This window comes from Oenanthe melanoleuca, chromosome Z (assembly GCF_029582105.1).
Source record: "Oenanthe melanoleuca isolate GR-GAL-2019-014 chromosome Z, OMel1.0, whole genome shotgun sequence".
In the NCBI taxonomy this organism is placed as follows: Eukaryota; Metazoa; Chordata; class Aves; order Passeriformes; family Muscicapidae; genus Oenanthe; species Oenanthe melanoleuca.
This window is the reverse complement of record NC_079362.1, coordinates 30,520,690-30,546,740: the sequence shown is the minus strand read 5'-3', so window position 1 is coordinate 30,546,740 and position 26,051 is coordinate 30,520,690. Positions and strand designations below refer to the sequence as shown.

Sequence of the window (26,051 nt, the reverse complement as noted above, 5' to 3'; positions counted from 1 at the left end):
GAACAAATTATTTTAATGTTTGCTTTTATGAAACCTAGATTGTGCAACTCTGAGTGGTAATGCAGAAATGCAGAATGTGGAACCAGAACCAATCAAACCTGCAGATGATCCTTCAGTTCTTCATGACTTTGCGACTGGAAGTATGGAACTTACCAAGCAAGCAGACAAAACTGAGAGGTAGGAAGACCCATCATTTAATACTGACTTTATTCCTACTGTCTCTTAAAATATGCAGCTGAAGTTCAGGTGTAGTATGCAACTGTAATGGAACCAGTGTGCTTACAGACACTGTTATACAGACACCATACAGTTTAGACTTCGCGTTTTTCTCCCTTGCATGTTGTGCTACAGCTTTTGGAGATAGAACATTAACTTTCGTTTGGTATTTCAGAACTTAGCAATTACTTTGCTGCTTAGCTGTCTTTCATGAAACTGCAAGGAAATGTTAGAGTTGATTCATTTAGAAATGTTAATGAGCTAATAATGCTTCCTGCTTGGTTGTACTTTTAGTAGGAATGTCTCCATTAGTCGAGTTACAGAGGTCTTGCCCTGAAAGATTTGTTCAAAGATTATGCATTCTGTTTAGTACAACGATGTATTTTTTAAAGGGGTGCTTTGTTTCCCTATAATTCCAAATTAAATACATTGTAACATTGAATTTAGCGTTTGCACACAGTATCTTCTTTTGATTTCGAATTAACTAGATATATACCTTGCAGAACAGAAAAGCAGATGAGAGATGCTTGTGGAAATTCAGGAGATTTAAGACATCTAACTGCATCACCCAAACCTGAAAAATCACACCTTGGACTAGAAGATTGTCCAAATCCAAATTCTGCAGATGAACTGTCTGAGCAAAATCCTTGTCCTCTTAAGCACCATATATGTACAGTCAACTTTACTCAGGTAAAGAACAAAAACTTAATTACAGTCCAGAAATGCCCAGATTTTGAAATTCTGTAAAGAAAGAGGTTTTCAGTGCAAATGTTCTCACCAATTCTAAAGACCTGGTAATTCAACTGGTAAATGAAACTTGCTTTTTTCACAGGGGTGTATCCAAACAATCTTTCAGACAGACTTAATCTTTACAAACTCAGTTTAGAACAGAGTAATGTATTACTTATCCCTAATAAGTGATGTGCATTAGCAAAATTATGAGGAATTTTTAAGAAGTCTGGATAGAAGAAGTTACCTAGGATTTGTGTATCCATTCAGAGTGGCCTCTTACTGTTATATTTGTTTACATTAAATTGAAGTAAAAATGTTGCTGCTTGGATGGAGCATGTTCGTTGTCACTTTCATTTGCTTTGTTTAAAAGAAACTGCATCCTTTGTTATGCTCTTTCTCATTTATTTAAAAACAGTCAAGAGCTTTACATTCATATTATTATATGACATACACAAATTTTGCCGATTTTTACATATATCTATATAATTTTTATCATCATTATGTGTGTTGTCATGGGCAAACAGTATGTCTTTCACACCCATTTGTTTGCAGTGGTTTGTATGTCCGTGTTCTAGTACAAATGAGAACATAATGAGAGAAAGATTAATTCGCAGTTCCCTCAAGGTTTCTACTGAGATCAGCAAGCTCGTAGTTCCAGTGGAACAACTGATGCATAGATGCTTGTTTTCCGAGTATTGCAGGTTGCTGTGTCAAGGCTGATATCATGTTAGGACAATGTGCAAGAATGATGCTGGTCTTACAGGCCTGGCAAAGAGTATTAGAAAAGACAGCTTACAGTAGATTATTCCTGGTTTTAGCAAAGGGACAAGCCATAGAATGGAAGGGATAGATAAGCTGTAGAGCTTAGTGTTTCTCTTTGGTACTCAGTGGTTTGTTAAGGGTTGTAGGAATCTGCTTTCTTAGTGCCACTGAACAATTTATCATGTGAGTCATCTCTGACAGAGTTGTCCTGTAGGAAGTAGGAATTTATTTTGACAAAGCATCAATACAGACAAGCTGCACATAAATTTTATATTTCCCCAGTGTTTCTTGTCCTTGTTAGGCTAATACTCTTTGGCCTAGAATAGCTAGATGTGAAAACTGACAAATGAAATAATGATGTTGTCATTGGATTTTTTGGCTCTTCAGCATTTGACATGTTTTGTTTCTTCCTGTTTCCTAGAGTAATTTCCCAGATTTACTAAGTTGTTTTTTTTCAACTGTGTTGTTTCTAGAATGAAGCTTGTACTCAGGACTCTCAACAGCACTGCGTAAGCAGCACAGAAGAAACTTCAGGTATAATGTGCTAATATTCAAAGTTAGCAAAAGCCCACATTTGTGTATTTGCAGTTACTAAAAGATGAATTTAAAACCTAAAGTTTTTATTTAAAAAAACTTTAAATTTTCTTTTTAATGAAATGATAAAATTTATCAATCTGTTCCATTAACACAAATAATGATCTACAGCATAGTGACAGTTCCCTCCCTAACCTCTTGTCTTTACATTTTGTTGAAAGAAACTAGACTTGGGAACTATTTGAATAACCCTTCATTAAGTTTAAATATCAGGGGAAGGGAAACTTGTTTTCTTTGCCCTGTTGTGAGCTGCTGCTGCTTACCTTGTAGTAGGTATAGCAGTTTTTAGAGCCTTTTATGCACCTCTGACTCACCTGTCAAAAACTGAACACGCCAGAGGGAGAGAAACTGTGTAGTTTTCCACTGGCTTAGTGAGCTATAGTTGCTCATGAAGTTATCAAGTGGATGCTGTTCTCAGAGTTGTGTGAGTAGGAGGGCTGTACTTTGCAAGTGGAGCAGGAGGGAAAGGAGAAGTGTGAGACAATCAAACTTCCTTCTTTAGCTGTACTGAGTCAACAGATTAATGCCTAGCTGATCAGGTGTGATGAAAGTTACGAAGGTGATATCAGCCCTTCCCTATAACAAATTGAAGTGGTTGGTTTGGAACCACTACTTGTCCAACATATGGGATGATCACAGTGATGGAAGCCCAGTATACTCACTTTACATGGAAAGTGCAGTCCAAAGCTGTAACTCATGAGCTTGTGTAAAAGATCAGGCTAATACTACTTCTTAGATGTCTGTTGCTATGCTCTATTGTTGCAAGAATCTTGAGATGAGGCATCTTAAACCATGTTTAATTAAATGAAGAATCCAAGCAAGGTGAGGTTGGAATAACAGCTTTACATTGAGAGCTGCCTTAAATGATGGAGTACCATTGTTGTTTTCCATCTTTTGAAAGCTTTTTGAATGTTTGTACCTTAAATTCTAACAGATGGCAGCTGGCAGTTATCTGTTAATGTCTGTTTGTTGATTAAATTATCTGTATTTTTCATCTTTTAAATTCAAGACTATGCTTCTCAAATCCTGTTCTGCCAGTCTGCAGTGAGGGGGAAATCCTGTGCTTACCTTCAAAACGGCAGGCATCTGCCATTTAAAGAAGTAACTCTTAATACCTGAGAGTTAAAGACAGGGGGCCATTTGACCACCATGACATAAGTTTAATTAAACTGCAAATTGCTCTTTAATGCTAGAACACTCATTTAAAACCTTTGTCATTACTAGGCATTTTTAATATTCCTCATTCTGAATGGTAATCAGAATGAGTGCTTATTCTGCAGTGAATAAGCACTAGAGATGATTTGTATCTCATCTGAGAAGACAGGAAACTTACTGTCTCAAGAATATGCTCAGTGCCTTTTCTATGGAGAAATGAGCCTAAAATTTCAGTACTCTGTGTAGGGAGGATATGAAGAGAACAGCATAATTTCATGTTTGATTAATAGTTTTTGTTATTTATTTCTCTGAAAAAATTATAGTAGTGAACAATGATCTTAGATGTCCAGAGGAAGAACAGACATTCATTTTAACATTGGTGGAAATACCAGCTGACTCAAAAGAGTTTGATGCATCTGCTATGGTGGAACAAACTTCTGAACCAGTACTACCAGCCCCAATACTTATCAGCCAAATAAATGCAAGTGAAACTGTAACTGAAGTGGAGAGGTAAACGCTCTATTTTTTAACAAAGTGAAACACTTCTTGTGTACCTTGATTGTTCTCTGAGTGCATTACAAATTAGAACTTCTAGAAAGAAGAAATGCAAGAGGAAGTAATTTTGATGAACTAGTTAGAGAATTAAGAAAGTAAAAAGGGCTCTAATCCGATTTGAGGAAGATTTTATAGGTGTTTCAAATTTAGTGTTTTAGTTAGCTGGGATTTTGGTGTCACCTTAATTCTGATTTACCCTTTAGAGTAGGTCTTCCTTTTTAGTAGAAGTCATTTGTCTAGCTTGAGCCCTATTTTGCCTCATGGATATTTACAATGCAAAGAAATTGAAATGAGAAAATATACGCATGTTTGCATTTTTACAGTACTTTAACAGTTTTGTAGAGTAGCTGTTTATTAATTGCTCTTCCAGATTTTTCATGTAGCTGGTCTTCTGGAAAACATGATAAACAGTAAATGTAAATTCTTACATTATTCTCTTGAGTTTGCTCTGTTCAAAAGGCAGACAAGATGAAAACACAAACTTAATTAATTACTCCAAAGAGTAGTAGCTGGTTTGTCTACTGCAATCTGAAAGGGTTTGAATTTCTTTTACAAAGAGTACCTCTAAATGCAGTGTAACAAATTTTTATGTCAACATTACAGTTGACCTAAATCTCGTAGTCAGTTTGGAAGAAAAAAAAAAATCAAAGGAAAAAGATATTATGAAAAATTGAATTGTTGCAAAGTAGTAAAACACCCACAAACCCTAATACTATACTAATGTAAGTCCTCAGATCATAACTAGAGATGTGATGCAATTCTGTATAATTGTGGAGAATCTTGTCCTGTGATATCAGATGCTAAAATCATTCCTTTTTTGAAAGGATAAGTCTTTGAGTGAATGTTGGCTACCAGTGTAAGAATTCTAACTCCTGTGGAACTACTGATGATAAACAGAATAGCTGACAGGCAGAGATAGAGTACATGTTCTGTCTCACTGTTCTTGTACTGCTTTACCATATTTTCCTAGTCTCTGCTGCTTCTCTATATATCTTATATATGTCTGTATGTCTTTTGACAACAAAGGGGGTTCAACTGTGCAGATAAACAGTACTGTATTTTAACATGTTCTAGGGCAGTTAATATGGTGCCATATTTTTGCATCGTATGAAAAGATCAAGTGGAGTTCAAATAGAACAGCTAAACTAGACTCAATATGACTAGCAACAAGTTGTTTCTTGGTAGTAAATGGTACATTTGAAGTAAATACTGACATTGAGCAAGAAAGAGTATCAGCATAGATTCATATGTAATTCCATACACAAACCTTATACAAAGTAAATGTTGGCTTCTTTTACTGTCACAATAATGACGTATATTTATATGTATATATATAAACAGTATTGGATCCTTTACAACTGCAGCTGGTGAAGTTGCTGCACCTTTAAACAGCAGTATGGAAACCAAACAACTAGAAAGTGGAGTAGACCCTGTTCCAAAGTTGCAGATGGCTCAAAAACAGTTCGCTGCTGACCTTGAAGAGAATGATTTTCCTCCTTCCAAGAAAACTCTATCTACTGTTGCAGTGGAAGATAACTTGGAAACCACTTACAAGGTGAGATCATAATTTGTGAGTTTTCATGCATGGGGTAGATGCATAATAGAGCATTTTAATTATGTTTATTTTTTAATGGTGTCACTTGTTTAAATATGTACTGCCTAAACAACTTAAAAGGAAAATAAATACCTACAGATTGCTTTTAATTTCTGGGTATTCATTTCTTTTTTATTAGGGTTTTTTGAGAATCGGTAGACTCTCAGGTTTTTTTAATTAGACTTCCTAGTAGACAAACTGGTAATATGTCTTACTTGCTTAATTCTGCAATGCTCTTATGACAATGGCATTTAGGAGAGAAAACTGGCGGTATACTGGATGACTGCCAGGATGTCTAGGTTCACTGAATGATGTTTTGAATCTGCACTGTGTCTGTTACATGAAGAAGCTGTTAGATATGTTCCTATTGATTCTTAACATAGCAGGTATTAGTTTAAAAGAGTGAGCTGCTAGTGAAAACAAGCCACCCTCTTTTCAGCTTCCTTCTATGCTTTTTTACAATATGATCAAGCTTGTGGCAGCAATTATTATTGATCTTTGTAAGTGGGCTAAGACTGTGTAGTGTACCTTGTAGGAATGGGTGGCAATTCTCCACATGATTCAGAGCTTTTCTAGGAAGGGATGGATAACAATCTTCTTCCTTCTTCAATCTCTTATCTCAATATCCTTGTCTTGAGTAATTTATCATAAGAACACATTGAAAAGCCTGCTCAGGAAATGAGTTAAGTGATGAATGATGCTGCACTGTCTTTTATATCAGTCCTGCTCTTAGAACTGTATATGTATGATATGAGTTTAACAACTTCATTGTCTATTCTGTATTGAGAGCAATGAAAAACTTTTTTTTTTCTTTTTTGAATACAGGGTTATTCAATTAAATCCACAGATGTGCCAGTGGTAACTTCTGGTAGGTACACTTAAACTTGTAAGCTGAAATATCATGAATGTAAACACATCACAACCTAATACTGGTTTTCATGTTAAATAGTTCTGTCTGAGGCTATTTAATACAAAAGTAGAAACAAATTTTCCTGGTACTACACTAATACCATCATTCCATGCTTTCTGCTCTAAACTAGGTGTGCTGAATTATGTCAATGTTATTAATTTAATAATGGTTCTAAAAGCATTGCTGTACGTAGTTTATTAATAAATTTGAGAGGGTTTTTTGACTAAACATGTTATCTTTTGTTAAGCAAATACTTCCACCTGTTAAAGACCACTAATAATCAAAAGTATTAACAGGCATTTTAACCATACTATGCCAAAATAGTTTGTTTTTATTTTGTTCTGCATTTTTACTAAAAATATGTAATTGTTTACAAGCTTAATCTGTCTCTGAAGAAACAGAGAAAAAGCAGAACTGCTGACAATGCAATCTTCATTGATCTGAGCCTGTGAAGGGCTTGGTGAATTGTAATTTTGCCTCTGGAAAAGACTTCTAAGGGAAGTTTTAGAAGCTTAAACAGCTGGACTAAGTTCTGTGGTGTGCTGTAAAGGATGAGAGTGTGCTGTAAAATTTAAAACCACACTTCTACCAGCTTTTCCCCATAACATCTGTATGATCTTACAGACTTTAAAAGTAGACCATGAACTTTTAATTTGTAGTAATGACTTATAAAAATAAATGGACAAATAAAACTAAACAAAAATTCAGCCTTTCTGTTGTAATGGTGCAAGCCATTTTAATACAATGCATTTTTTTAGTTCTTATATTATCACTGAAATCTTTGACTCTCAACTCCTTTTACAGAGAATCCTTTTCAAAAAACAGAGTCTTCAGGAAAGGAAAAAGTACTTACTTCTGTATTAGTGTCTGAGTCTATCTCACAACTGGCTGAGAGAAGCCAGCTTGAGACTTTGGAGAGCTTAGGGAAAGCACCACTTGAGAATCCAGCATCCAAAAAGGAAGAGGAGGTTATGTCTGGATTAACCTCTGACAGAAAAGCAGAAATAAGTGGACAAGGAAAGCAGGAGAATGTGCATGAATCTGCACAGCTGGAACATACTGGAAGCCCAGCATCATCTTCAAAAACTCCTTTACTCAGGTATTCAATAATTGCCATGATGTTTTCTCAGCTTGTTCTGTAAAAAAAGATTGTGTTTCTATGTTGACAGCTTTTCAGTACTGTTGTTTGTGACCTGTATGGCTAAGAGTTAACAGTATCCATACTCTGCTGCAACTCAGGATCAAACTGTCTGCTTTGACATTTGCGTTCTTTTACTCATTAAAAATGAGTAGATCAAGTGGAGGGCACTACTGACATGTTGTGTGTCTATTTAGACATGGTAGATGCCTCTTGTCAGGCAGACATCCATTGGCTATGATAAGAACTTAGGATAATTTGTTGTTTTCCATAAGTAAGTTGTGGGATACATACCCATCCACTTCTTTTGGTGTTTGTTCTGCCAGTAAGATTTGTTACTGGTACAGTACTGAGCACACTGAATTTTTAGGACTAACTTTAGTTATTTCCACAAAGGAGTTTCAGTCTTGGCAGCTCAGAAGATATTCCTCTTACCTGTGTGTTGACTAGATTTTTTAAATATATCTTTCTGTACTGTTTGTTTAGATGTTTTGAGTTCTTGCTCTCTGTTGCTTCTGTCTCAATTATTTTGATTGTAACGCTCCACTGTCAATTACTTTTTCATTATGCTAGCGTGAATACCAGTACTGGCTATTTATACTTGGGACATCCAGAGCAATTGGATAGTGATGCATTAACATCAGAATCCTTGCCTTAAAGTTTACTTTCTAATTTGTAAACTCTTAACAACATGAAAAGTTAATGCTTTGTGTACCTCCTCAGTGCTGTGACTTCCATAAGCTCGCTGGTCTGGGTTTGCTGCTGTAAGTAGTCTAAAACCCTGCAGCAGGTAGTCTGCTGTAGCCCCATCCTTGGGGATCAAGTTTCCCACTGATTACCTGAAGGATGTTCAGAATTTTCAGTTTGTTCTTCAGGAGTGTGTCTCTGTCCTTGGAACCACTCTGAAAGTCTGTTAATTTGTTACGAGCTGTGGATTAGCAGCAAATAATAGGTTCCTGTTCTTAGGGTTAAAAATTGTCAAGAATCTTTGTGACTGTTCAAAAAACCTCTTGCACCTGAATATTCAGTAATATGAAGGCCTTTCTCAGAAAGGCTTTTTGGGTTTTTTTCCTTAGAATTTTCATATGTCCTATAGGTGTGTGTTTGTTTCCTGTGTAATGATTTGGACTCCTGCAATGCTATTTACATCTTCGTTTTATGGAGCAATCCTATGACGTCTTGACTATATTTGTTTTGAACAGGGGTGGACGAAAACCATTGGGGTTTTTATCTTTAATTTGCAAAAAAAGTAATTCTGAATCTGCAGAAGACACCAAAGGGAATAGAGGGAAGATCCAAAAGCCTCGAATTGTGGCTCCAAAACGAAGTCTAAAGAAATCCATTCCATCCACTAAGGATGATAGGGAATCTTGTTCCTTTCCCTCTACATCATCATCTGTGGAACACGAGCATGTAGCTGCTGCTGCTGCAGTTACGGTATGAGTTTACTTTTTGAGCACCCATGCATTTCTAAAGTGCAAAGAACAGAGAATTAGTTGTTCCAGGAGTAGGTAGATGGGTGTGTAGCATTCATGCTTTGGGACCTGATATCTGCTTGCTCTCTGCTCCAGTTGACAAATTCTGACTTGTACATGTGTAGGAAACCTGTAAGGGAACTAAGTTGATTTTTCTCTGCATGGATATCTATTTATTTCTCATTTTCAGTAAACTCTGATTTTTTTTTTTCCTTTGGTCAAAACTTGCTACATAAATAAAAATATCCTTACAAAAGCATATATATGTAAATATATTCACACATACACACCGATGAAGACTGTTAAGAGCAACCTTTTCTTGTTTTATCAGGTTCCAAGTACCAACTCATCTGAGAAGCCACCTCTCTGTCGTAAAGACCAAGAGAAGGAAGGAGAGCCAACCAAAATCTCTGAGTACTTTTTCAGTGACATCTTTATGGAAGTGGATGATTCAGAATAGCAAATGGTTTTTATAAAAACCTAGGATCACAGAATATACTGCAACAAGAAACAAGTATTTTAAAAGTTACACTTCGTTCTGATATTCAACTGCCAGCCAGTTTTTACAGTACCAGATAAAATACCAGGAAAGAGGTCTCTTTAGCTTTCAAGGGAAACTGAACATTCTCAAGAAGTGATGTAGCATATTCAAAGGAGAAGAAGGAAAGGTTAGGCTGAAAAGCCTCATCTCTTGCTCCTCCTCTAAAAACTGGGTGCAATTACAAATAAACCCCCAAAACATGCTACTGGAACTAGGCCACAGGATAGAATGAAGAAGCCATAATCCATTCATATCTTGAACAAACTCCTATACCTTTGTAAACTCTCTATAAACTTATAAACTCTCTATTATCATTGAGCCCAGCACAGTAGCAACCTGAATTCATGCCCCTCTACTGTAAAAGCTATGTGTTGGGGACACTAGAGCTATCTCTTGATAAGAAAATAAGCCTAGGGACCAGAAAGGTATTCAAACCTCAAAAAAGCCTAGGGACCAGAGACACATGAATGCCTCCACCCAGAGACACATTATAAATTCAAGCACCATGGTTTACTGACTGCTTTATCCCAACACAGAGTAAGGACAACCAAAATGCAATCAGTACAGGTTTTTTCTACTTTCTCAAGCCCCACATTGGGTGCCAAGAATGTATTTGTCCTGGTTTAGGGAGGAAGCTTTCAAAGGGGTCCCTCTGGAAAGCAGATTCATGTGGCCCCTCCCCTGACTGGTTTGGGAAAAGATTTTGTTTAAGAAAAGTGGAAAAAACTTGTTTATTTAACAAGCAAAGTATTTACAAGCTTAAAAAAATCATAATATTAAACAATAAAACCTCTTGCTGTTCTGAAGAGATGGCAAATTCAGAAAGTCCTTGCTTTGGAGTGTAGCTCAGTTCACTCAGTCTCTTATCAGTCCCTCCAGTGCTGGAAAATGCCACGTCTCAGGCCCTGGTGGGCCACAGGTGTGACTTCTCACTGTTCTTCAGTTTTCAGTCTAGAGCAGTTCCAAGAAAAAGAAGAGGCACAGTCCGGGGAACTTCTCTGCCTCAGTTAGCTAAAAACAAACTAACTAAGAAGCAAAGGAGTGCTCTCTCCCAGTGCCCACGCTGCAGACAGCACAGTCTGTGAGAAGGACGTGGGGCAGTGAGTGCAGTGTCTGCAAACAAACTACGCACTTCTTTTCTCCCCCTTCGCTCTCAGAACCGTCTTAGAGATGCAGAATTAATATCCAGCGTAATCAGAACAGGTGACTGGGGATACAAGCATCATAAAGGCACCCTCAGACATTTTGTTAATTAATGCCATCAAGGTGAAATGGATTCTTTGTGAAGCAACCTGGGCACTTTCAAAATGCTGACATAGTCTAAACCACTACAGTGACATCATTGGACCAGACTACCAACTGCTGGCTTACAGTTTCACTTGTTTAGACACTGATAGTGAGTGCGTGACTATCCTACACAAAAGTGCAATGAAATAATGTTTAATCTTGCAACAAATATCCTTTTCCATTTTAATGCTAAAGTTTTTTGGTACTGACTATTCAAGTTCCTTACTTCTTTTTGTGAAGTATGTTGCATTAGAAGGAGGAATGAACTTTTTGGGGATAATGTAATATCTGAAGATCAGAATGCAAATACTGGGAGTGGTGTAGTAAATACGTATATATGTCGAGCACTGCAGGTATTTTTCTTAGAATCTCCAAGTTATGTATTTTTGTAAGCGTTTTTTCACCACATAATTTAAAATGATCCTAACCTGAAAAGCCCAATAGGATTAGTTAAAAATGTGTTGAAAACTTAAAAACACAATTTACTAAAAGTTGATAACACAAGGTTGTTTGCAACCTTTTTTATCACTTGGAGAAAGAGATTGATATTTCCTAGTATGAATGTTAATTTTCTTCTAAATTGGAAAACAAAGCTATAGATGCAATTTCTTTTTCTTGTTTTTACATGTAGTTGTTTGTGTATTTGCTTATTTCCTTGGTTTCCCTTGTGCAAAGTAGCACAAAGAGATGGGATTGAAACCATGATTAAACAGTGTCACTTTTGAGAATTTGCTGCTTTGAAGCAGTTGAATTGAAAGGGTTTTCTCATGTTGTGTGTCTGCTTGTACTGTAACTTGCTCTAAAATTCTGGAGCAGCTTTAGATTTTAGTCTAAGTTTTACTTACCTCATCAAGAAGTTTGTCTTGATGAGGTATTTAGGTTTACGCACCTAAAGTCAGGTGGTCACTGAAAGATTCAGAACTTAGTCTGAAATTCCTGCTTGCACGAGCTTGATTAGTCCTAAAATTTTTCCCATTACTCAATAGTTGCAGGTACTTTTGCAAAACAATTTATTATGAATCGTGAAACTGATGAGGTGAAACTGATGTTTAAATGGTATTGTTAATGCTCTCTAGAAACCTGTCATCAGGTTTGGACAGGGTAGTCCTTTACTGGCAGGTAAATAATATAAATATGTAGTTAATTTTGAAATAGTTGATGAAGTTTGAAAATGTTTTTCTTTTCAGAGGTTATTAGCAAGGGTTCTGAAGGAACCTTTACAATTTTGTCAGAGAGAAGAAATACAGAAAATAATCTACTGTTACTGCGAATTGGTATGTTAGCTGGTCTCTGCCAATGGAATGTCACTAGCAGCAGTATTCCTTGAGGTGATGGAAAAGGGGCTTGTGGTCCCAGTATAGAGTAACTTACTTGAAATCATCTGATCAACCCACCTCACCCCTCAAAAAACCCTCTAAAACAGCAACAACACATTCTGTTCAGATGGTATCTTGTGCTTTGCCTAATCCGTTTAACTTGAAATGTTTATCTAAATATTGTTTTACTGTAAACATTATGAAACAGATTAATGTATACATATAACTCTATGTATTGTATATCTTGTAGATATTAAGTATGCAAGTGTTTACTTCTTGATACGTGTGGCATGTTTATATCACTTGCACTCATCGAGCCTAAAAATAGATTATTGGGGACTGGCTGTGGAATAATTGCTGTGAGTACCTTCTGAGTGAGTTCTGAGGGGATAACTATTCTACATTTAGTTGCATACATTTTAGCTTGCATTCATGTTACAAGGGAGAAAAAATCAACTACTTAATTACTAAGATTTATGGTGCCTTATCTGCATTGTTAAATGGGGCTATGTTTTCTTTTTCCTTGCAGCAAATTACATGCACTTTGTTAGAGGATTTTTTTTTAAGAACAAATTTAATTTGAATAGTGAAATGTTCTGCTTTGTGTATGGAAGTTTTATAATGATGAAGGATGTAAGAAAATACCATTGATATCTCAATATATTTGAGTAGCATTTTTACAAAGATAAAAAAGCTGCTTTGCTTAGAGTTGTCTGACACCCTGTATCATCACATATAAGCTTTCTGTGTCAAAGGAAGAAAGTAGTCCTATTCTGTATGTAAATTATGTGAATAAATTATTTTCTTTTACCTGTGTTTTTATTTCTTAAAGTATCATTTGCAGTTTTAAATACTTATAAGTATAGGAAGCTAACAAGTGTGAACCAAAGGAAAGGCTGCAGTTTGGGCTTGCACCACTGCTGGCAACAGGCTGAGTGTGGTTTAACAGTGGCATTGTTATTGTTCCCTGGCTTTGTTTTAGAACAGAGCTTAATTTACTTGGTATCAGGCTCCTCGGTGTCACCTCTCTCTAAAGACAAGGGCCTTGACTTAAAGTCAAATTGGAATGCTGATGAATAGCAGTTTTCACGCAAGGGAGAAACTCGACCAAAGATCGTTTGGGTTTTAAACAGATCTGTCCCTGTTACTGTATAGCAAGTTTCTAAGAAGGGCAAGGTTTTCTTGGGCTGTACAAGTATGTAGTCTTGCGTGCAAAGTGGGGCGACCCAGCACAATTCTTCGAAGGGCGTGCGACAGCATTAGCTTGTCCGGGGGACCGGGCGAGGCTCCGCGGCCGGGCCCGGCCCCGCTGTGCCCATTGGCTGCGCCGGGGGGAGTGGCGGCGGCGGCGGCGGCCTGGGACGGCCGCGGGCTCGGCTTGCTCGGCTCGGCCCTGCCCGGCCCGGCTCGTCCCGGCCATGCTGCTGGGCACCCCGCGGCTCCCGGGCCGCTGCCTGCGGCTGCTGCGCCCGCTGCTCGCCCGCGGGTACCGCGGCGAGGCGGTGGCGGCCGTGGGGTCGCCGCCCGACGCGGGCTCCGCGCTCTACCAGGTAGGGCGGCGGGGCGGCAGGGCCCGGCGGGCCGCGGGGCGGGGAGCGGCGGCGCCATGGAGGAGCGGAGCTGCGGGGCACCGGGGCGTGGCGAGAGCCCGAGCGCCCGGGCCTGTCCATCCCTGCGGGCTGAGCCCTCAGGGACCGCGTGAGCGCAGCGGGCTGCCTCGTCATGGGTGTCTTGGCACCTTTAAATCAGCATGCCCGCTCTTGCTGCCTTTCAGGCTGGTCGATTCCGTGCTGATGAGGTGGAGGCGGGGTCTGTAAACAGTGGAAGATGGAGCCTGGTGATTTCAAAGTTGGATGTTTCCTTGTGTTTGCACACTGGTTCCCGAGTTGAAAACAGGTGCAATAGCTGTACAGAGTCATAGGTTTGCCTCCAAAAACATCATCTTTTGAGGAGGAGAGCTAGGTGTAATTCTAGTTGTCTTTACGAAAAGAGAGCAGTACTTCCACCTAGTATAAATAAATTTATTTTTAGTGGGGCATTATTAACGTCATCCTATTCAGAAATCATGTTTACAGTTAGGTTGAGAAAAACATGGCTTTAGGTATGGATCAAGGCTGATAGGCGGATATGTGTTTATTTTCATATTTGTTCACATAAAATATAAAACAGCACGTGAAGCAACAATATGTATTCTTACAGACATAGGTCCATTGGTTCTGTGTTTGGTTCTGTGCTTTGTTTAACAGAAACTAAATTCATGCGTATTATATATATGTGTATGTATGTATACATACAAAGCTTTTGTACGTTAAGTGTATGAAGGTATGTGTACACATTCATATTTTGTGCACCAAAAAATAATAGTACTTTAATAAAGATGTTCGCTCATCCGAGCTGCCTCCAGATTCTCAGTTGTGTCTGTGAAAAGAAAGGCAAGGCTTGGTAAAGTAGCTAATAGTGTTAGTATTTGGTAGAAATAATTTATGGAACACTGTAAGTGCAAGCACTGCTTTACAAACACAGAGAGCCGAGGTCCCTGCTGTGAGGCACTTCACCATCTGAAGAAAAAGTAATACAGGGAATAACAGTGCAAACACAAGAAGACGTGATACATAATGAAGGTCTTGCCTTCTTTGGCCAATGTTTGCCTTTCTGGCTGTGAATTCAACTAGACAGGCTGGCCTTCATGATGCAAACTGTCTCTTGAACCAGATGGGGAAAAAGGTAATTTCAAAGTGAGTGAGTCTAAATTCTGGAAAACAAAAGAAAGTCCCTTTGAAGATTCCATGGCATAGCTCTTACATCCCCTTTGGTGATGTAGCAGTAATTCTTGTAGCTTCTGCAGTAACTGTAGGATTAGTCTGTAGGCTTTGCCTCTTAATTTTGCATTAAAATTTGCAGAAATCCTCAAATTAACAGCAGAATTTTGCACAACTTGCTGGTGCAAGAACCAGTTTCTAGAAGGAACTTGCTGCCAGTTCAGTGACATTTTTTTCATTATTTAATGACAATAATGAAGAGCCCCCAAATACATGGTAGAACTGGCACATTTATTTCTGAGAATAGTCTTTTCTGTGTGTATTCAGAATTATTTTAAAACATCCTTATTTATCTTTAATAACGTATAACAGTGTTTTTTTCTGGTTTAAGGCATGAAAGATCATGATAGAACTCAAGGGAATTTAAGCAACTCAGATGTTTTTGTGCACTGTTTTTTATAGTTTATCTAAAAAGACCTTTCACCTTTTTTTCATGTAGAGTAGCTTAACTAGCTACAGACAGTCAAAATCTAATTTAAAAGTCTGTGATTACTGTTCCTCTGGTAATATCCGCTGCCCTTTTAGCTGCTTTTTTCTTTTTTTCCTATGTCAAAGGGGAGTTTTTAAGCACAGTATTGTGTGCAAACGGTGATTATGTTTAGAGAAAACAGTCTGACTGAACAAGGAGAAACAGGGGAAATTTTTAATTTGTAAAGGTGCAAAACGACCCAGCCGGACAAGCTGAATGCTGTTGCAGAGTAATACTGGGTGTTGTGACAACTGCAGACTTCTCAAAGTATGGAATTACAAGATACGTTTTTACCTTTCGAGAGAGTATTTTTAATAAATTTCTAGCAATTACAAAGGCAGCAAAATATGTTCTTTTGAAAGTCACTGTACAGCCAAAGCACTTCAAATATGAGCTGAATTTGTACATGTTATTTTATTTCTGCTTTACTTCTTTGCCTTTCAGTGCCTAAGTGAACAAACTCAACTGCAACATTTGCAGCTTCTTCTTAAGGGAAACCTTAAGTCTCAGTGTTCAAGTATATATGAGTGTAGAGTTACCAGGTTTTTTTTCTGTCAAAGTAGACTCAAGCATCATGTGAATGAGAGTTAGACAAGGCAATAAGACCTTTTTGTGCAGCGTGTTCTTTTATTGCAGTTGTACTTTTCAAAAAGGTAGTAAAGTTCTTAATGTGTCTGCAAAAAATCCCCAACAAATTAAGCTTGACTAATACCTTTAAATTAAGAAACCGTAAAAAAACTGCTGTAATGTGCACATGATGTTCTGGATAATTCTGATAGAAATGGTGAGCTCAGTACTGATTCACTCATATTCAGAATATGAGTCTTTGTTTTTCTGAAGGTATAATCAGAAGAACACCAACTTAAAAAAAAAACCAAAAAACAAAAAAAAACCAAAACAACCAAACCAAGACAAAACCTAACCAACTTTTGTTTTATCTTTTTGTTCAACCGTAACAACTAGAATCTAAAAAGTGTTTACCAAAATCTGTTTGACCTAGGTCATTCATCCTTTGGTAAAGTCATAAGAGCACTTAATTTAAATCTGCATTTTTACAAAATTAGATTTAAAATGTGGACAAACCTATGCCAAAAATTAACAGAATGTAAGAATCAGCATTTCAGCTCTGTATGACTAGTTCTCTTTTAGTTTATTAAATTCAGAACTAGTCTGTTACTATCGCAAAACAATAAGACTTTTTGTAAAGCATTTTCATTAAATGCTTTGGGATGCTTGAGAAAAGCCAGTACATAGGTAGTAAAGACATAACAGAGACAGTATTTAGTAAGGTAAAATTAGATTTGGAAAAGAAATTAGTCTTGTGCTTCTTATGTTTGGTTATTAGAAATTAATATAGTCGCCCTTGGTTGAATTTAAAGTTCTGTTTTGTTCCCCACTTAGGAGAACTATGAACGAATGAAAGCACTGGTAACTGAACTACAGGAACAAGCAGAAAAAATCAGGTTAGGTAAGTATGATGGTCTAGACTTAAAAATAATAACCTGGCACTTGGCCTTGTACGTCAAAGAGTTGTCCTTGGCCCATTGATCCAGCCTGTCCAGATCCCTCTGCAGAGCCTTCCTGCCCTCCAGCACAGCAGCAGTCCCAGCCTGGTGTTGTGTGGGAACTTACTGAGGGTGCACTCAATCCTCTGTCCTAATTGTTTTTGAACTTATTAAAAAGGACTGGACCCAAAACCAAGCCCTGGGGAACCCACTAGTGACCACTCGTGACCTGGATGTAACTCAGCTGCCTCCTCTCTCTGGGCCCAGCTGTCCAGACAGGGCCTTTTACCCAGCCAAGAGTGCCCCAATACAAGCCATGAACAGCAAGTTTCTCCAGAGAATGCTGTGGGAGACAGTGTCAAAGGCCTTGCCAAAGTGCAAGGAGACAACATCCACAGCCTTTCTCCCTTCCACTAAGTGGGTCATCCTGTTATAGAAGGAGATCAGGTTGGTCAACAGGATCTGCCTTTCCTAAACCTTTGCTGGCTGGGCCTGATCCCCTGGTTGTCCTGTATGTGATGCATAATGGCATTCAGCATGATCTGCTCCATGTCCTTCCCTGGCACCACTGTCAGACTGGCAGGCCTGTAATTCCCTGGATGGTATCTCCAGTCCTTCCTGTAGATGGGTGTCACACTGACTAACTTCTGGTCACTGAGACCTCTCTGTTTAGTCAGGCCTGCTGGGAAATGGTGGAAAGTGCCTCTGTGAGCTCTTCCTCATTACCCTTGGGTGGGTCCATCTGCCCCCAGAAACTTGTCTGTGTATGAATAGTGTAGCAGATCACTAGCCAGTTCCCCTTGGATTAAGAGGGCTTCACTTTGCTCCCTGTCCCCATCTTCCAACTCAGTGGGCAGGTATCCAGTTAAGGACTGAATCAAGGAATGTATTAAGTACTTCTGCCTTTTCCTCATCCTCGGCCAGTGTATTTCCCCATTTATCCAATAAAGGATGGGGATTCTCCTTTGTCCTCCTTTTATTGGTTGTTCTTTTCCAAGTTCCTAACTGTAATTGTGCTGGCAGAGAGGAAGGAGGTCTGTAGTAGTTTAAAATATTGAAATCTGTGTTTCATTTTTTGACTTGTAAGGCTATTGAATGAATTGCAGTTGACTGTAATTAATGGAGACAATGAAATGAAAACATTTAATAAATGCTTAATTAAGCTACTAGAGGCTGAGCACGTAGCTTTAATTCTGCCCTTTTTGTGACTATGATGATACTGGTTTTGTCATTTTATATACTGTTTCTCATATAATGCATTTTCTTTTACAGCTTTGGAAAGGAGTACAGTTAAGATTCTGTACTCAGTGCTTTTTCTTTCTTGCTGTGAAACAAGGGTCCAGAGTTTCCTGAGGAGATGCTAAAACTCATGAACTGCCTCTGTCTTTTGTGGGTGTAGAGACTGTTTAGCAATTCATGAACTAATGATGTATGTCTCATGAACTAATGATTATGGCCTTCTTCCTTGCTGCTCGTTTGGCTGTTCTTGCCTGTTAGACAGTGAAAGGACAAGACCATGGTGCTTGTCTTCCCTTCATCTGAGCAACCTCTACAAGGATGTTAATACAATTTTGAGGGACATTGATTGAAATTGCTTTAAGTATCATTTAAGTATATAAGAAATATTAGGCACCTATGTTGAATATTTCTGAAGGATATGTGTAGCATCTTTAGATTTCACTGTAAAAGCTGTCTGTCAGAGGATGAGTTCTTGCTTGAGGTCTTTGTAATGAATGCTTCATTCGTTAGCTGTTATTCAGTGTGTAGGATTTTTCATATCACACTCTACTGAGTAATCCCCAGCTGTGCAACAGGAAGTGGTCCCTGCCTCTTTACAACAAGTAGTTTTCTGACAGGAAGCACAAGAAGAAGATGAGATACCTTTAATCTCCATGACTGATCATAACACATCAGCAGTCACAGTGGTGTAGGCATTGTTGTAAAGGAGAAATTAAGAAGAGATTTCAAATTAAATGCCTCCACATTTGTTTCATTGTTAAGGACACTGCTTCTCAGAAGGGAGGTTAGTGCAGGGTAGATTGTCTTGGTGTTGCAGTAGAATGGCTACAGAGCCTGGGAAGCAAACACTTGTGATTATTGTATGAAGAGGAGGGGTGCACAGAGATGACAGAAGTGTCAGGATGGAAATTATTTTTGCAGCATCACACAGTGTAAATGAAAGACTTCAGAGGTCAGAGATAATGCAGTTTTGATGTGAGATGTTGAGAACATGGATGAGAGTAGTATCCCCGTGGGTAGATATAAGAGGTTGTTTCTTAAGAAACTTGTTCAGAAAGAATTTACAGGATTTAGTCTTAAGCTGGATGTATAGACCTAATGAACTGGCTGAAGTGAAAGTAAAATGTGGGCTTTCTGGCATGCTTAACAAGTAGGAAATTATGTGTGTAGTGATCAAGGAAGGAAGTGGGACAAAGGACTTCAAAGGTAGGCTTAGAAGCTCTGTTTCAGTGATGCCTAGCCGACAGAGAAATCCTGGAGTCTCAGGAGAAATGTTAGCAAAACAGCACCTTCTTTATTTTGGACAGAGAGACAATTTTAGAGTGATGAGGTGGATCAGTGATCTGTCTACATAGAGAAACAGTGTTTGTATAAGCTGTTATTATAAAGAGGCTGAGATGTGTCAACAAATCTTGAAGTATTGAATGACACAAAGCTCTAGAGAGCAAAAGATATGATTTAGGATGACCTCTAGTGAAGGGTTGAGATGGAACGAATATAAACTTGATATTAAATGCTGTATGTCTGAGTTCTGCTTACAGTTATGGCATGGTCTAAGGAAATTAATCCAGATGGTGCTGGTCATTCAAGATTGCGTTCAGCATAGCTATTCTGAATCTCTGAATAGAGATTAGTATTTCCTGTAGTTCTGCTGCTGTGCTTTCTATATATTTGTGTTGTCTGCTGTTGTGTTTATTGCCAAGCAGTGGGGGAAGTTTCAGACAATTATGTTTCTTAAAATCTTTACTTCAAGACTAACTGTAAAAAATGAGGGGGGAAATAAAATAGGTTCTAAAAAACAAGCCTTTTTATCAATACCTTAAATCTGTTTGAAGTGGAAACTATTATTTATTATATTTATTATTAAGGCTCATACTTCAAAAACTGGGAACTCGCCAGCATTTCCATTTGAAGTTTTAATATAACTGATGATTTATCTTATCCACGTCCATAGAAAGTGTGACAATTTACTGTTGTATCACAGGAGGTGGAGAAAAAGCTCGTAAGCTTCATACATCAAGAGGAAAGCTGTTACCCAGAGAGAGAATTGACAAGCTTATTGATCCTGGGTAGGTACTTCCTTTTTCTTTTTAACGTTTCAGGTTTTCTTTTGCAGGTAGATAGTACAACAGGCTTCTTTCCTCTTTTCTAGCTTCCATAAACACTGGCAAATAAATATGACTGAAATTTTACAGAAGCGTACTTTGAAATACTGATTACTTTAAAAAAAATTTTAATTTAACCTTTTAAGTGAAGTTCAATGGCAGATTGTAATTTTTTAGTTTTGTTTAATTTTCATTATTCAGATCCCCATTTTTGGAGTTCTCTCAGTTTGCTGGTTACCAGTTGTATGGTAATGAAGAGGTACCTGCAGGAGGCATTATCACAGGCATTGGACGAGTATCTGGGTGAGAGATTCCAGTCATCTGCATTACTTATGATATGAAAAAGAAGAAGGTATAATTTTATTCAGTTTCCAGAATTAGGCTGTTAGTGTTTTTGGTGTTCTGTTTCTGAGACTCAAAAAATCAGCAAAGCTGATATCTCAATTTGTTTGGTCATAGCCAAAAGAAGGTGAAGTTTTGGGGTTTTTTTTTGGTATTTTGGGGTTTTTTTAGTTAGTGTATCCCACTAACTAAACAAAACATGGAGTTTCAGGTGTCCAGTGAAGGAAGGAAGTTAGTGCATCTGGAAACCAATTTCTAAAAATAAGATAGTATTTTCTAAAAATTTGTTTTGCTTATTCAAAGTACCTCCAAGACTGTTACTGAAATTAATTTATGGTGCTATGCAGCATTATTTTATTCCCTAAAAAAGGACATTATAGTGCTGAGACTGCTGTTACAATGTGCCCTTGAGGGAATGCAAGTGAGAAGAGATCTCTTAGAGCATCAGGGCTTCAAGAATCCTTGGCATGTTGCTGTTCTTAACTGACATGCATACTTGCTCGTTAGAAATACTTTTCTCTCTCATAAACTATTTTTATTTTTAGGACGGAATGCTTGATTGTTGCTAATGATGCAACTGTCAAAGGTGGTACCTATTATCCCATCACTGTTAAGAAACATTTACGTGCTCAAGAAATTGCAATGCAAAATCATCTCCCTTGCCTTTATTTGGGTAAGTCCCATTGCAGGAATAGCCAAGGTCCTGTGTTAAGGGCAGCTGATGTGTCTGCAGATCTGACTAACCAGGAATGTATTTAAGCACACCTATTCAAATATATTTTCATTGATACGATATTATTTCTACAGAGTGGTGGCACATCTTAGCTGGAAAGTGTGTACAGGTTCTCAGCACTATCCACTGCACTGCTATAGGGCTGGGTTCATAAAGTACAGATACAGCTGTTAACACTGTATCACTTCTTTCTGTCATGGATAAGCAATATTTCCTGTAGACTCATCCAGTCAATTCACATCACAGTTTAAAAAAAAAAAAAAAAGTAGTACATTCTGGTGGAGGATGTATCTGTATGAGAAAACATACCAAGGCAATAAAAATAATAAGAGTGACAAAATTGTCAAAAATAATTTGAATCAATAGATTTTTAGGATTTGGGATTAATTTTTTTGAAACAGAAATGTAATTGTATTTTATTTTACATTTTGAGTTTAGTCTATTAGATCAGTATTTAGCCAAACCTTCATGTAAGTTTTACTTACATAAGCTTTTATTATAAAACATGAAGAACAGTGACAGATATCTGTAATACATTATCAGTAGTGTTTCCTTAGCCTGGTTTTATACAAATTCAAGAGGTTTCTGGCAGTGCCTTCCTTTCAGCCTGAATTCCCCGTCTAATGACTTTTGAATCTATTAGCCAGTTTCAGTCAGCTTTGACAGAGAGTTATAAGAAAGTGTATATTCCTGTGGATGTTGTGTTGTGTATGTCAGCATCAGAAAAGAGACTTTCTACTCCATTTTGAAAAACAGAAAAGGTTATTCTTTTTGTGTTCAGCTTAATTTAGCAACTTAAACATCAGATGTTTGCCAGTCTGGATTCTTGTATTGGTTAAATAGTCAGCATCAATACAAATCCCATCCAGCACAAGTGTTTGAAGTTTCTTGCCCTGCTGCTAAGTCAAACATGTAAATAAGACCAATAGAATGATTAGGAGAAGTCTGAACTTGAAACTGTTGGTGAGGCCTATACAGGGACAATGTGGGTGTAGATTTTGTGGGATTGCTATAGAAAGAGTCCTGGAGAGAAAGGGAGGGCTAAATTTTGTCTTAGTTGTTAAAAAGCTGAAGAAACTTGGCTTTGCTGTTTGCAAAACAATTGTTAACAATTTTTTTGGTCTGAATTATCAGTGGGTAATTCTACTGTTTTAAGATCCTATGGAATGAGGAACTGTGGGACACAACTATGCCTTTGAAAGAAGTGAGACGGGTAATCCTTGAATGTACAGTGTCATTCATACCTAGTGAGTTACTTTACCCTTGCAGTTTCTGTACCTGGCCTTGTTCCAGTTGATTTGTGCTGTGTGATAAGAGGGAGTGCTTAGTAGCCAGTCAGCACTGTGCTGACCATGTAATTTTCATGTTGTTTGAACTGCCTTTTCCACCAGTGATAACAACTGCCTAGGTGCTAATTCTTATGTGGACACCTGGTGCCATTTGTCACTGAGTCAGTCATTGGTGTAGACATTTTGTTTTGACTGCAGTCATGTAAGATGAGATTGTACGTACAGACTGGTGGTTGATGGTAAAAATTAATTACCAGGAGCCAGAGTTCTCAGAGAACTTCCTTGTGCATTTCCTCATGGTCTTCTGTCCTTTGGATACTTCCCATGATAGGTTGTATTTTCATTAATTGGGAGCAGAGAGGTGGCTGCTGTTGGAGACCCATAAGCAGGAGGGTGTATCCTGAGGCAAGGGCACATAATAAATGAATCATCCTAAAGATAGTTTAATGCTTTTTGTGAAAGCATTTAATGTGAAGTTTAATCAAGCTGTGAAAGAACAGAGGCAGCACCTTTTGAACTCTGGTGATTAGCTCTGCCTTTTTCTGGAGCTTGTGACAGAATTGCAATAGAGTAGTTGAGTTAAAATTGTACATTAAAAGTGTTCTTAGTTTAAATATTTTGCAGTAAGATGAGTTTAAAAGTTTGTTTAGGGAGGTATGTTTGCATCTCTAAGCATGTCAGAGTTTATTTTCCATGAAAATCATTGGGATGGATGTTATTTTGGAGAGGGGTGTGTTTACTGTTTTTCTTCTTTATTTTTCCAGAAAGAATGTCTTATTATACCTACTTTCATGGAAATATATACAGTATTAGTGATAGTAATTGCTGTATATTTTAGGTAATATGCAGATACTTTACCAGCAAGTATGTAACACTGTTCAAAACTTGTTAATATAATTTGTTTCATTCCAGTTGACTCAGGAGGAGCAAATTTACCACGGCAAGCGGAAGTATTTCCAGATCGAGATCATTTTGGCCGTATCTTCTATAATCAAGCAGTCATGTCCTCACAAGGAATTCCACAGGTAATTTTATCTAAGAATTAAATGTACTAAATGGTTTCTATGCTTGCTGCCATTGCCTGTTTTCAAGGCTTGTGCCCATGTTTTGTTTCTGATGGCATTGTGTTGTGCTAACCTGATGGCCCACTCTGGGGCTTGGAAGCTCTGTAAACACAGTAATTGTCCATAAGAATTCATTATAGTTTTGAAGTAGCTGTCTACTTTCTTAGTGTTAATGATTTGACCTGCTCCTGTCGGAGTAGGAGAGAACTTGGACTTGGGAACATGGTATTTAGAGCCATTAAAGAAAGCACAAGAAAATGTCTTGGAACAGTTCTGGATAAGCTCTGCAAAGGTGAGGACCCCCTTGAGGATGGCTAGTAAATGAGACACATTTTCCACTAGCAAGGGTATGTGTATATTTATAAATCCATTTTATACCCTGATGTTCTTTATGCTGAAGCAGCCCTAGTAATAAGGTTATTTTCTAATGTGTTAATGATGCACAGAATTACTGTTAGTCACAGTTCCTGGATTTAGAAGTGGTTTTGTGTCATGGTTCACTCAGAAATGCATAGGGGTCAGTTTTTTGATGCAGGTGGTGTGCTAGGGAACCAAAACCACATGTTTTGCTGAATCTATTACTCATGAAGAATGCAAAATATTTGAAGATTGGTGATGGGCAGCTATGGCTGCAGTGACAGTGATGGGCAGAATGTACGGTCCCAGTGGAGTTGAGAAAGGTAACAGAATAAATACTTGAAGGGAATTGCTAGCAGGGACATGGGAGAAGCTGCCAGGGAGGGTGGAAAAATCCATGGTCTTTGAAGATGACCTCCTGCAAATAAAGAAACACTACAGAAGAGCAAACGACTGGGTAATTCCTACAGAGTTGCTGTCTACTCAGTCACCTTCTACCTCTTTGAATGGTTCTGTAGCCCTCTCCTATACCTGCCTTATACTCCCATTTGCAGACCAAACAATTCAGGCTTACTTAGCTGTTCTTCCTGCAGTGTTCCACACCTTTGATGGTCCTAGTTCATCTTCTTTTCCTGATCTTTCTGTATCTTTTTTAACATGAAGGAGACACAGACTGCACCAACAGTCCTTAAAACAAGTCAAAAAAAGACAAATTTTGTGGAATTTGTTAGAACCACCAGTTCTGAGCACCAGTTCTCAGAACTAATCTTTTTTTTCTTTCGTCCCAAGGGAGAACAGACAGCTTCCTCATTTAGCACCGAGGCACAGCAAAATTCACTGGATCCTGCAGAACCCTTTCTGTTTATCAGGGGAAAGTACATACTGTCTTCCAACAAAACAATAAATTACTAGAAGAAATAAAGACATTGTTTGAAACCCGCATTCTTTATGGGCATCTGCAAGTGGACAGAACAAAAAAAAGTTATGATCATTTATCCAGGTTCTCTTTTAGGCCTGTGATATATACAATCCTGACAGATTAATCTATGGCTAATTACAGTAAGAGCCGAGGAATTCACAACATTAAAAATTATTCAACCTCTGTTTCCTGTACAATGAGAACAGCAAAATCTATTCTGAGTGAGAAACAGGTCATACATACAGTGGAACTTGTGATGACAATATTTGTTTTCAAGAGCAAGAATTTCTCTACCACACTTTGAAGCCCTGAAAAACCTGGTCATTGTCTTGGCAAATGGCTGGGATACAGTTTAATTTGTGAGTGCTTGCAGTGTGCCCTGAGGTTCTCCCAAGTTATGTGTCATAGCAGTTATTTCACTCTGTGTTGTCTGAGGCTGGGCTGTCACACAACCAGAGCCCATGGCAGTGCTGTGTCACAAATCCCACTATAATACCACTACCCAGTGTTCTTTTATAGAAGAATAAAACCATTGAGAGACCATCCTCACCGGATTCTCCTGCGCTGGGGCTCAGGGGGACACGATTCCAACTGCTCACACAAGAGACTCCACTGGGGCCTTGGGTAGGGTTTTTTTCCTGGGGGAAGTGGGGAGTAGAAGCCAATACTTAGAGGGTGAAGCAGATGCACTAGTCAAGGATACAGTATTCAGTGTGACTCCTTACATGACAAATACTGGCTTTGCAGGATTTTTGAGTTAACTGCCTCTGTTACCTTGATATCTTTTTGGCACATTTTGGAAGAGTTCAGACCTTCAACCATCTTTTACTCTTCCAAAGAATCATGACATCCATTGCCTCTATAGAAATGCAAGACTGAAGATTCCAACAGTGCACTAAATCTCTTTAGGAAGTATGACATAATTTACCTTCTGC

General features: G+C 38.1%; 2 protein-coding genes across 2 annotated transcripts in view; both read left to right on the top strand.

The window, feature by feature from the left end:
* BDP1 (B double prime 1, subunit of RNA polymerase III transcription initiation factor IIIB) overlaps window positions 1–13,085 on the top strand; it is a 52,135-nt gene extending 39,050 nt beyond the window's left edge. The window contains exons 34-42 of the mRNA XM_056514785.1: window positions 39–177; window positions 720–906; window positions 2,184–2,244; window positions 3,783–3,969; window positions 5,356–5,569; window positions 6,434–6,476; window positions 7,323–7,617; window positions 8,859–9,093; window positions 9,463–13,085. Coding sequence (XP_056370760.1) covers window positions 39–177; window positions 720–906; window positions 2,184–2,244; window positions 3,783–3,969; window positions 5,356–5,569; window positions 6,434–6,476; window positions 7,323–7,617; window positions 8,859–9,093; window positions 9,463–9,591 — 1,490 coding nt within the window. The 3' untranslated portion in view covers window positions 9,592–13,085. The remainder of the gene's footprint in view (window positions 1–38; window positions 178–719; window positions 907–2,183; window positions 2,245–3,782; window positions 3,970–5,355; window positions 5,570–6,433; window positions 6,477–7,322; window positions 7,618–8,858; window positions 9,094–9,462) is intronic.
* Window positions 13,086–13,610: 525 nt separating this feature from the next.
* MCCC2 (methylcrotonyl-CoA carboxylase subunit 2) overlaps window positions 13,611–26,051 on the top strand; it is a 36,731-nt gene continuing 24,290 nt past the window's right edge. The window contains exons 1-6 of the mRNA XM_056514784.1: window positions 13,611–13,825; window positions 16,965–17,031; window positions 20,292–20,376; window positions 20,614–20,715; window positions 21,300–21,427; window positions 23,689–23,801. Coding sequence (XP_056370759.1) covers window positions 13,694–13,825; window positions 16,965–17,031; window positions 20,292–20,376; window positions 20,614–20,715; window positions 21,300–21,427; window positions 23,689–23,801 — 627 coding nt within the window. The 5' untranslated portion in view covers window positions 13,611–13,693. The remainder of the gene's footprint in view (window positions 13,826–16,964; window positions 17,032–20,291; window positions 20,377–20,613; window positions 20,716–21,299; window positions 21,428–23,688; window positions 23,802–26,051) is intronic.